The sequence below is a fragment of the Arachis ipaensis genome, chromosome B01, assembly GCF_000816755.2.
Source record: "Arachis ipaensis cultivar K30076 chromosome B01, Araip1.1, whole genome shotgun sequence".
In the NCBI taxonomy this organism is placed as follows: Eukaryota; Viridiplantae; Streptophyta; class Magnoliopsida; order Fabales; family Fabaceae; genus Arachis; species Arachis ipaensis.
The window spans coordinates 9,443,572-9,456,448 of record NC_029785.2 but is presented as its reverse complement, the minus strand read 5'-3'; the positions used below and the strand labels follow the sequence as shown (position 1 = coordinate 9,456,448).

Sequence of the window (12,877 nt, the reverse complement as noted above, 5' to 3'; positions counted from 1 at the left end):
ATCATAATGCTTAAAATTATTTTTAATATTGACAGGTAAATAATCAAGTTAAAAAGTATCAACATGATATATGCTAAAAATCTCTAAAAATGGAGATTATCCTATAGATCTTCTAGAGAGCACAACAAACGGAGAAGAATTTGTTGGCTTTTGTATACTAGATTAAGCTTTCGAAAGAAATTTTACGTGACATGATATTAGGACCAGTTTTGATGATCCAGAATTGCACACCGAGAATTGTAGAATAGACCACAATTTGAAGCATTATATTTGAAGTCAATATAATATACAAACATGATAAACCTCTCATTGTTCACGATTCCACAAGAGATCGATGCAGCAGCAGCAACACCGTGTGGGAGTTACAAACAAAATCTAAATCAAATAAGACACAAATTAAACCATATAAAACAAGTCTATGACTCAAGCTGAGCATACCACACTCCTTGGATCTTAACATCCTTTGGAGCTTTGGCACCCAAATCAGTGTCTGATGGTTGAATGCTCTCAAACACACCAATAACTTCTCCAGTCTCTGGCTTGCTCTGCGTCACGCTCAACGTGATCTTCCCTTTGGATGATGAAGCACTCTTGTTGTTCTCCTTAGCGAGTTCTTCCTCGTCTCCTCTTCCACCTGCCGGCAATGCTACTGCATTGTCGTACCCAGTGGAAGCACCTCTTCCCTTAGGGTCCAGGAAAGAGCTTCCACGGTAAGACGGCACCAAAAACTCCCCACCAAAGTTGTCTGGCTTCCCTGATGCCACCAACTGCTTGATGGTGAAGAGGAACGGCACGCGCTCTCCTCCTGGGAGCTGAACAGTCACTGCAGCGTAGTCAATGCCGTCCTTCTCCTCAAATTTCACGGTGCCATCAGAGGACACCTCGAAGGGTCCCTCAATCTCATCGAGGGTGTAGGTAAGACGTGTCATGAGCTTGGTGTTTTGGAATTCCAGAGGAGAATTCTTGGTGACACCCTCTGCCTTGACAGTGAAGGAAGTCGGCTCAAGACAGAATTTCTTGGCATTGTACTTGCCTGGCTTGAAGGCGAATGATTCCACTCCGCCTTCTATTGTTGGGCATTGGTTTGCGGTTCCTGTCCCCTTCACTTCCAAGTATGTCTTACTCTGGATTTCATCGTAGGTTAATCTCTTTGGAACACCTTCTGCACTTGCTCCCTTCACAATAATTATAGTGACTAAGATCATGATTGCAATTAACCAAAATTCAACAAATTAACCTATTAAGGCGTATGTATGGAAATATAGAACTGTCACATTAATTAGCACTCTAATCAAGTTGGACAGTATATTATTATATATTTATTCAGAATCGCTCCTAGAAAATAACAAAACATGATAACATAACCGAAAGTATTGAAGAATAAAAAGATTCAAGCAAAGAAGAGACATACAGAAACAACGAGAGCAGAGGTGGCAAGGGCAAATCCTGCAACTTTGGTGGCCTCAACACATTTGAGAGCCAAGTCCTTGAGATCAGTCTGAAGAGAGCAAGTGAGTTTGGAGTCAACGGGTTCCAAACTGAAGGCTTTTGAAAGGGAGTGAGTGGGCTTCAGGTGAAGAGTGCTGTTGCGGCCATTGATGCCCAACTTGGGGGATTGCATCAGTGTAGCCGCTGCTTGAAGTGACGCTGCCATTGTTAGTTGCTTCTATCTCTGTTGAAGACGGTGTGTTTCGGTTTTTAGTGTTTCTGTGTGTTGGTGGAGAATCGAGAAGCCACAATATTATTTGGTGGCTGTGGTGCGAGTAAGATTTCGATAGGATAAGGTCATCGCCTATTGGTTCCTTCAAGCTAATGTATCTGCCTTACGTGGGATGATTCTAAATACTTTTCCTATTAAATAACATGGTTTTCAGTTTTCTATCGAGTTATGGAGGATGCTCCCATAAAGACGCGTAAAACATCTTTTTGTAAAGATATTTATGTGTCGCATTATTATTGGACGTATTAATAAATTGATTATTTTTGAATTTCTTAACAAATTAAAATAAAATTGATTTTTTTATAAGAATAATAATAAACTCAATTATTATTAGATTCGGTCGAACCGACCAACATAATCCATTGTATCATGGTTTTTTTTGTTTTTTTAAAAATAAAAATCAGAGATATATTTGTCTTTTTATCAAAAAATTTAAATATAATTCGGTTTAGATTATGTAAATCGGTCGGATCAAATCGGGTCTAATAATTATAGTGTGGACTGTGGACAATTGGATTTATTATTGTTGCTATAATAAACCGATTTTATTCTGGTTTATTAAAAAATAAATTATTAACCGATTTAATAAAGATGTCCAATAATATCATGACACATGTTATTATAATTCGGTTACATATTATAATTCGGCTATAAACGTTATAGATCGGTTATCAATGACAAACATAAAAACTATATCAAAATGCTCTATAATGCCTTTATTTCCATTAAGGTAAATCAATTGGTTAAACGACTATTGATACTTGTCCCAAATATAAAAAAGGAGGTAAGAAACCGATCTAGATATTACAAGAACGAATAATTGATTACTCATATACTAACTTGAGCGTCAAAGTATCTTCTGTAGGTGTCCACCTCTGTGTTCTCTTGGTACCGATGTATAACTCATCCCGACTGAAGACTACAAGATAATCTTCGGAGGACGAGCTATACCACAACCAACCTTCATAAGAACAATTGGCACCCACCGTTGGCCAAAGATTTAAAACTTTTTCTTTAAGCTCCAAAACTTTCAAATTTGCTTATGACTGATCGACCTCCTCCAACGCCATTCGAACTTCTTCAGATGGTAACAAAATTACAACAGGCTAATCAGCGCATGGCGGAAGAAAATCAAAGAATGACAAATCAAATAGCCGAGCTTACCAATGCTCGGATAACTCATAATGATGATCACCACGAACAATCGAATGATGAGGAAGCAAACTCTGATCCAACTTATGTTTCTGAAACTCAGGAACCAGAGGAGGATCAACTAGCCAATGAAGAAGCTGAATTGGACACCGCAGTTGGTTCATTCACCACAGATGTCATAAATTTTCAATTACCCAAAAACTTTGCATTACTAATGACTTTAACTCCTTATGATGGTATGGGAGATCCGAAAAAACACGTAAAAAAATTTCATTCCATAATGATAGTAAACGGTGCTTCTGACCCTATTTTATATCGTTGTTTTCCTACTTTTTTAGACGGCCCTACACTTTATTGATTTTCTTCTTTTTCTGCAAAATCTATTTCACATTTTCAGGAGCTAGCTAAACTATTTGAAAATCAATTTGCTGCATCTTCTATTTATTTGTGTGATTATCTAAACACAATCAAACCAGAGACAACATGAAAACCTTTGAGAATATGTTACCCAATTCACTAAGGTGGCTATGAGCGTTCCAAACCTCCATCCCGAAGTGCACTTACATGCTATTAAGAGTGGATTTTGCCCGGGGAAGTTTCAAGAAACTATCACCGTCGCTAAGCTGAGAACCTTGGTTGAGTTTCGAGAGAAAGCCAGAGGACAAATGGAGATTGAAAAGCTTTGGCAAGCTCGGAGGTCAGAAAAAAGCAACAATCATAAAGACAATGATAAAGCTCGGGACAGTAAGAAGCCTTTTCGGTTAACACCACGTTATGATTCTTGCATACAATTTAATACTAAGAGGGAAGAAATAAATAAAGGAGATACTGAATGCAAAACTCATTAAAGCTCATCGGAAGGCTGGAAATTATCTAGATGTGAAGAATATGGATAAGTCGAAGTATTGTACCTTTCATAAAAATCATGGACACACTACTGACGAATGTATTATGGCCACAGACCTGCTAGAACGATTAGCTTGGCAGGGGCATTTAGACAAATAAATCAGCGGCCACATTCAAAAGCGCACAGGAAACTCTACCAACCACTCTTCTGCCAGAAAAGTTTCTCGTTAAAAGGATAAAATCATGCAGACTCAATTTGATCAACCCCGAGGTGTTATCAATTGCATATCTAGGGGCTTTGCTGGTGGTGGAATTACAAGCTCTGCTCATAAATGCACCTACTGAGCTATGCTCTTAGTATACAGTGTTGTCAATAATCCTCAACCTCTTCCTACCTTTCTGGAGATGGTACTAAAACTATATAATTTTAATACAACTGTAACCAACTTAGATGATCCGTGATCTATATTCAATTGGGGGATCTAATTGTTGGGAAAGCACTTCTGGATCTCGGAAGCAGCACAAATGTCCTTTGTTGCTCTACATTTCAAAAGATGACGCTGAGAAATCACATTCTACATCCGTCCACTGGAGACTTAGTGGGGTTTTCAGGTGAACGTGTACTAGTTTTAGGATCTGTGCAGTTACAAACTATACTGGGTGAAAATCCTCTAACCAAGAGTTTAGATACCCAATATCTTGTTGTTGATTGTTTCAGTCCATATAACTTAATACTTGGCCGTCCTTTTTTGAATAAGTTTGGTGCTATAGTATCTACAATTCATCTGTGTGTCAATTTTTTCATGTGAAGGAACCCCTTATTGCCACCATCCATAGTGACCACCATGAAGCTCGACAATGCTACAATGTCAATATGAGAACGTCTGCTTCTAACCGAGCTATAGGTGCACAGATTAATGCTGTTCAAAATTCGATTAATCTTCCATCATTAGCCAAGTTGGATCCATGGGCCGAGCTCTAGGACCGACCTACCCTAATGGAGGAATTCCAAAAGATTTCTTTGACTAATGATCCAAATAAGTTCACCTATGTAGGTACAGTTCTGCAGGAACACGAAAAAGATGAACTCTGACAATTCCTTCAACGAAATGCAGATCTATTTGCATGGACTCCTATAGATATGCGAAGCATCGACCTTTCGGTAATTTCTCACAAGCTGACACTCAATCCGTCTGTCCGACCTATAACACAAAAAAATGCAACCTTGGCATAGATAAGCGACAAACATCTTTAGAGAAAACCAAAAAACTCATTGATGCAGGTTTCATATGTGAAATAAGGTTTACAATTTAGCTAGCTAATGTGGTCATGGTAAAAAAGTATAATGGTAAATAGCGCATGTACGTCGATTTTACTGATTTGAATAAATGTTGCTCAAAGGATGTATATCCTTTACCCTCTATCGACACTCTGATCGATAATGCCTCTGGTTTTAGAACTTTAAGCTTCATGGATGCATATTCTAGTTACAACTAGATTTTGATGCATCCCTCAGATCAAGATAAAACTTCTTTTATAACTGAATATAGTAATTTTGTTATAAAGTCATGCCTTTTGGTCTTAAGAATGCAGAGGTTATATATCAACGACTTATGGATAAGGTATTTGCCAAACAAATTGGTCAAAACATGGAAGTCTATGTTGATGACATGGTGGCCAAGACAAAGATTGGTGAACCTCACGTGGCTGACCTTATTGAAATTTTTGCTCAAATCAGACAGTACAACGTGCAATTGAATCCTGAAAAATGTGCTTTTGGTGTCTAAGGAGGTAAATTTCTTGGTTTCTTGCTTACAAGCCGAGGTATAGAAGCCAATCCTGACAAATATCGAGCTGTGCTAGAGATGAAGAGTCCTCGAACAATAAAGAAGGTCCAATTATTAACAGAAAGACTTGCTGCTTTATCAAGATTTTTACCTTGTTTAGATTCTAAATCTTCTTGCTTCTTTCAAACACTGAAAAAGGAAAATAATTTTAATTCGGATGATGCATGTGAAAATGCTTTTACAAATATTAAAGCTATTCTTTTAAAAACCCCATCTTACAAAAACCTGAGCATAGGGAGGAGCTTTGTGTTTATTTATCCATCACTGATTGGGCAATTAGCTCTGTTCTTGTTACAGAAAGGAACAAAGTCCAACACCCTGTGTACTTTGTCAGCAAATCACTACAACATACCGAGCTTTGTTATACAAAAATAGAAAAGCTCGCCCTGGCTTTGGTATTTTCAGCTAGACATCTCCGACCTTATTTTCAAAGTCATGTGATTAACATTCAGACCAAGCAACTGTTACGATAGGTGCTTACTAAACTAGAGTTAGTTGGCCGACTTATAAAATGGTCTGTAGAGCTCTTTGATTTTGACATTGGATATCAAAGTCGAGGATCAATCAAATCACAATATTTAACAGACTTCATTGTCGAATTTAATGCTCCTAACTCCGAGGATCACTTCAGTGAATGGACCCTTTATATTGATGGTGCTTTAAACCAAGGTTGCAAGAACCAAACCGGTCAATGAACCGATAGTGTGACTGGTTCACTGGTTTAGTGGTTCGACTGGGGTTCAACCGGTTTAATTAAATATTAAATAAAATTATTAAAAATTAAATATATAATTTCAAATATTAAAAAAAAACATAATCAATCATCAATAAAACTATTTCAGAAAATTTAATAAAACACCATCAACTATTATCCATCAATTTTTAACAAAACCATTCACCACAAGTTCCATACTAATTGGACTAGGGCAAACCACATGTTTTAGTCCATGCCAACATTGTTCCAAGCAGGTACTTCATGGCTACAAAGGGTCTTTATGGATGCTCCAATCTCAGTTGACAACAAAACCACCACAGCTATATTCCAATACAAAGGCATCTCAAATACTGATCCCTTCTCTTCCTCAACTTCAACTTCCTGCTAGAAATGACTCAGCTTTTGCACAGAATCTCAACAAGAAACTTAAAAGCCTAAACTCTAATCAATACCCTGCTCTTGTTCCTCTCAAAGTTGATAGAAACCTCGTCTACACTAGTAAAACTCAGCAAACTCCACAAACTCCACAGTAAAACTTAAATCAACAAACTCCCTAGTAAAATCAGCAAACCCCACAGAAAATTATGAACAAAATTAACTCAGCCAACCCCACAATAAAACTAAACCAGCAATCAATAACCTCAGCAAACAATTACTAAACCAGCAAACAATAACCTCAGCAACCAAATCATGAATAGAATAACAAATAAATTAATAACATCAGCAAACACTTACTAAACCAGCAAACAATAACCTTAGCAACAAAATCATGAATAGAATAACAAATAAATTAATAACCTCAGCAAAAAAGTACTAACCCAACAAAAAAAAATCATGAACACTTTAACAGAAAATCAGAACAGAAAAAAATAACCTCAGCAAACAATAACCTCAGCAAAAACTAAATTAATAACCTCAGCAAACAATAACCTCATAAAAAAAAAAATCATAAACACTTGAACAGAAAATCAAAAACATGGAACAGAGCAGGAAGTAGATGCCGAGGAGATGGCTGTGAAGTGCGAAACATGGAACACAGTATTACTTACCGGCGGTGAGCAACGGTGACGACAGAGGACGTGACACCGGCGAACACAGAGAAGGCAATCCCCGCAGTGACAACGATGCAGTGGGGCTGCGGTGGTCAAACCCATCGCTGTGGTGGCTGCGGGATGCGGTGGCGGCGGGCTGCAGTTGCGGCGCGATTGGTGGCTGCGTGATTCTCAGAGAAGAGAGGAGAGATGAGTTTGTGAAAAATATGGGTTACGGCCTTACAGGGATTGATTTAGGTCTTTAGGGTTCACTTCAGTTTTGCCGTTTTTCAATTTTTCCTTTTTTTTTAAAAAAAGGGATAAAACGGCGCCGTTTGGAAGTTAAACCCTCCAAAAAATCAGACGGTTCTACCGGTTCACCGATTAACCACCGGTTCGACCGGTTCTATAACCGATTTTTTTCCAGATGGTTTATAAGCTCACCCGGACCGGCTTGGTGACCGTTTTTGGTTAACCGGGTTAAACCGATCAGTCCGGTTCGGTTTTCAGAACTATGCTTTAAACCCACAAGGGTGCGGAGCTGGAATCCTTCTTGAAAATGATAATGGAATTGTCTTAGAACATTCTTTACACTTTTCTTTTAAGGCAAGTAACAATCAAGCCAAATATGAGGCTCTCATAGCTGGCTTGAAGTTAGCAATAGAGCTGCACATTTCCGAGCTAAAGGTAAATTGTGACTCTCTATTAGTGGTTCAACAGGTAATCCAATTATTTCAAGTCAAAGACCCTTTTTTGGTTAAATATTTAGATATTGTCAAATCTCTCATTTTTCGTTTTTTCAAATTTGAAATTCATCATATTTCGAGAGAACAAAATCATAGGGCTAACATTTTATCTAAGTTAGCAAGTATACAATCACACACTTCAACTCTTTTGCAATCTATCTTGGTCACACCAAGTATAAATCTAACCGATATTTTAAGTGTTACTCAAGTTCATAATTGGCGATGGCCTTATATTCAGTATTTGAAAACTGAAAATATACCACCAGGCATAGACGATCTAAAAAAACTTTGGCAACAGGCTTCTTTCTTTAGCTTGTTGAATGATACCCTCTATAAACGATGTTATACTCGTTTGCTTTTAAAATGTTTAAACAGGTCGGCAGCCGATCTTGTGTTAGCAGAAGCTCATGAAAGAATCTGTGGTACACACGTCGGAGCTTAGAGTTTATCTTCAAAAAATACTTTGAACAGGATTTTATTGTTCGAGCTTACAAAAAGATTGTTTTGCCAAAGTAAAGACCTGTATAGACTGCCAGAAACATGCTCCATTAATACATGTACCAGCCGAGCTTTTACATAATTTTGAAGTAAGTTGGCCCTTTTACATTGACATGCATTCTCAGTCCTTTTCCTATTGCACTAAGTCAAATCAAATTTTTAGTGGTTGCTATTGATTATTTCTCTAAATGGATTGAGGCACAACCATTAACTAAAATCACATCTCAAAAAATGATTTCATTTGTTTGGAAATGTATTATATGTAGATTTGGTATACCTCAACATATTATCATTGACAATGGTCGCCAGTTTGTTTATCATAATTTCACCTCTTTTTTACAGAATTTTAAGATTCGTCAATATTTTTCTTCGGTTGAACATCCACAAACTAACAAATTAGCTAAAGCAGCAAATAAAGTCTTGCACATTTTAAGGAAAAAATCGGATGATGCTAAAGGTCTTTGGGCCGAATTAATCCCAGAAATTCTTTGAGGATACAATACTCCTATACATTCTACCACCAAGAAAACTTCTTAACGCTTGGTTTATGGGTCTGAGGCCATGATCCTTCTAGAGATTTCTCAATTATCATTACGCACTCAACTCATCAATCATCACCAAAATTTAGAAGCTCGGCGAATAGACTTAGATTCTATCGAGGAAATTCGAGATATAGCTACTTTCTGGCACCGAGTAATGTAACACAATATAGCTCAACGATACAATAAAAAAGTCCATCCCCTATAATTTCAAGTGAACGACCTAGTGCTCAGAAAAACTGAACAAGCAAGATGACCTCCATCTCATGGGAAACTAGCCGCTAAATGGGAAGGTCCATTTCGAGTTATTGAAGTCTTCAAAAATGGAGCATATTGTATTCAATCTTTAGATGGTACAGTTTTACCCAATACCTGGAATATTTCTGCTTTAAAGCTTTATTATAGTTAAAAGACAAGGATAGACTTGTACTCTTTTTCCTACTCACAAGATTTTTCTAAAGAAGGTTTTGCTTGGAGAGATTTTAACGAGGAATGCCTACCTACACCTTTGTAACCAAAGGTCTAGCCAACTTTGTTACAGTTTTATGAAACCAAATTATACACTGATTATTCAATAAAATGATCTCTATATATCCGACCTATGCTCATCAAAATAGACTACAACGCATACGTCATCTTTATATCTATCAATCAATATCCTATTAATAACATATTCAAAACCAATGAAGTTTTATCCATTAATGATAAAAACTTTCAATTTGGTACAAAACCTAACTAAATTTTACTAATTCAATTTTGCCAACTCATTGGTAATTATCAACCATAAAAAATTCGGTAACCATGATTCCTTCATTTACCGGATCAACTTTCTTCAAAATACATCAAACATTCAAAATCGTCAAAACATTATCCATTAGTGATAAACTTATAAACCAAATTTGTATCAATCCAACATACCAACACGTTTGATAATCATGAAAATTAAATCATCACAAGATCAATGACCAAAGTTTTGCATTCATTAAACAGAGTGAATGTCTTCAAAATACAACTTATCAAACATTTAAAAGCATTAAAATAGAGTATTATGCAAACATGAACTAAAAATCAATCTACCGAATTTTCATTTCCTTCCTCAGCAACATCATCATTATCCATGAGCATTCCATTGCACACTAATTTGTCCAGATCCATTTGGGAAAAAATCATGGTCTGGCACCAAAAATTTTTCTTGTGTCATTGCTCGTTCAAAACCTTCGACAAAGGCATCCAAAATCTCCGTTTCTCTATTTTTCTCTAAATTTTTTAATTTCACAGTCACTTCAATCAATTGATCTTTCATGCTAGAAAGATCACCTTCTTTCTGCATATTTCTCATAAGAACTCTTAACCACCTTTAGTTCCTTTTCTTCTGCAAAATTATTTTTTAACTCATCTATCATTTTCTTCTTCAAATCTAAATCTTCTTTCAAGCCCTTCGAATCATTACTCTTCTCTAACATTTTTTATGTTTTTCTTCTTGACTTCGGCCAATTCTTGCTAACCGAAATCCGAGAACTAAGTCAAAAGAAAATATGTTACACTCTACATCCATGAATATTATTGACTATATAAATATTAAACTGTACCTGAAGATATTAATCAACCCCAATATCACAGACTTCATTGACTAACATCACGTTGGATGTTGATTGAAAAACCTCATCAGCAACGACCATAAAAGAGAAATTGCGATCCCAAACTGAAGATCCATCACCTCCCTCCGAAAAACCATGCAATTTCTCTTGTTTATTAACAAAAGCAGTAACCTCCTCTACATGAATCTCTTTTACTTTCACATATAAGTCGTAACCCGTATCTTTGGTCATCAAGCCAATTTATCTCTTTTTAAAACACAATGTTTTTTCTCTTTGAGGCTGGTTGATTAACCTCAGCCTCTTCGTCTCTATCCGGGTTAGATGACGAACCTTCCTTCTCAATATTTTTTATTTTTAAACGAGCTCTTAAACTTGCTGCAGACACCCTCAAATACTTTTCACCTACAAAAAATGAAAGAGCAAAAATATCAACATAATAGTATACACCACAATTACAGACCATCTTCTTGAAATCTTACCAAGATACTCCACCACTGAAACTCTGTTCTCCTCCCGTGGGAGCAATTTAGAAACATAAATTAAATTTTTCCTATCAACTAATTTCACCAAATAATCAATTATACATTTATTTTGTGCATTAATTTTCTCTAGACTCAAAATATAATGGGGTTGTGAACACTAATAGAGAGAAAATTTCTCACCAAGATGCTCATCCAAATAAAAGGAAAAAATTTTATCTACCGACTTTACCGTAAAAAATATTTCTTTAAAATCCTTAAAGAAAGATTTATACAGTTTAAATACTTCAAAAGCAAGGGAGCTATTCAAGTTAACCCAAACCCCCTTCCAAACCCCTTTAGCCTGAAAAAGGGAAAAGAATAACGCCAACGAGGGTTTCACTTTCAGAAACTCCATCAAAATCTCAAAACACCTTAAGAAAGCCCAACTATTTGGGTGGAGTTGAGACGGTGCACAGTTTAACTGATTTAGCATATCACACTCAAACTCAGTAAAAGGTAATTTGACTCGAAGTTTTTCCAAAACACAGCTATGTATGTAAAAAAAATTCAAAATCAATTTTCTATGGAAAATTAGATCAACTCTACTGCATGGTAAGAACTCAACGCGAACACTAGACCCATCCCTCACCACTTTTGATTTGTCTATTTCCTCAACACTTTCACTATCTATGAACAAGGACCCACAAATTTTCACATACTCACTAACCTATTTATACGAGCCATCATTTTTTTTGTAACTCTTTTCATTTTTTCATAGCCATCACTTTCAGAAAATATAGAATAAAAAGACATGGTAGCCAGAGTGAGAGAAAAGGATACCCACCTCTTTTACTCATGTTTTTATTTCTCGTATTCCCAAAAGCCTTTTGATGATAGAAGTTTCCTTAATGATATCACCCTTTCAGGATTCCAAATAAATATCTCGTCCAAATTAATTGAATCGGTTCAGTTTCATTTTGAAATCCCATCCACCGTTTCTCTTTTTACTTAAACCAACGGCTCAGATGGCATAGGAAAATGAAACGGTAGCTGTTTCCTATTCATTGAACACACCCTTTGTCTTTTTCAAAACATTTTTAGTAATTTTAATAAAGTATGTTGAAATGGGGGCTCTATACCTATAACTAAAAAATGCCAAGTTATAACTCATTATTTAAAGCTCAACTTGCCTTATCAAAATATCACTAGGCCAAGTTTGGGGGTTATGATATGTCCATTATAAATCGATTACATGTTATAACTCGGCTATAAATGTTATAGATTGGTTATCAATGACAAACATCAAAACTATATCAAAATGGTCTATAACGCCTTTATTTCCCATTAAGGTAAATCAATTAGTTAAACAACTATTGATACTTATCCCAAATATAAAAAGGGAGATAAGAAACTGATATAGATATTACAAGAACGAATAATTGATTATTCATATGCTAATTTGAGCGAAGGAGTACCTTTTGTAGGTGCTCATCCTCTATGTTCTCTTGGTGTCGAGGTATAACTCATCCTGATTGAAGACTAAAAGATAATCATCGGAGGACGAGTTATACCACAACCAACCTTCACAAGAACAGATATCATATAATTATGAAAAGAAAAAATAAGTGGATTGATAATTATTGTTAAATAAAAATATAATTAATTTAAGAATGAGTGAGTTTATAATTAAAATTAAAATTAATTAAATAGAAGTAACTATTTGA

The 12,877-nt window shown here is 36.0% G+C and overlaps 1 protein-coding gene and 1 long non-coding RNA gene across 2 annotated transcripts; both read right to left on the bottom strand.

The window, feature by feature from the left end:
* On the bottom strand, positions 238 to 1,847 carry LOC107623572 (oxygen-evolving enhancer protein 1, chloroplastic). Its single transcript, XM_016325926.2, has 2 exons — positions 1,412 to 1,847; positions 238 to 1,175 (listed from the first exon to the last, which is right to left on the bottom strand). Exons 1-2 carry the CDS (start codon positions 1,652 to 1,654, stop codon positions 417 to 419), a joined length of 1,002 nt encoding a protein of 333 aa, XP_016181412.1. The 5' UTR covers positions 1,655 to 1,847; the 3' UTR covers positions 238 to 416.
* LOC110269421 lies at positions 6,494 to 7,588 on the bottom strand. The gene is made up of 2 exons (XR_002358306.1): positions 7,257 to 7,588; positions 6,494 to 7,154 (listed from the first exon to the last, which is right to left on the bottom strand). It is a non-coding gene; the product is annotated as an uncharacterized LOC110269421 (long non-coding RNA).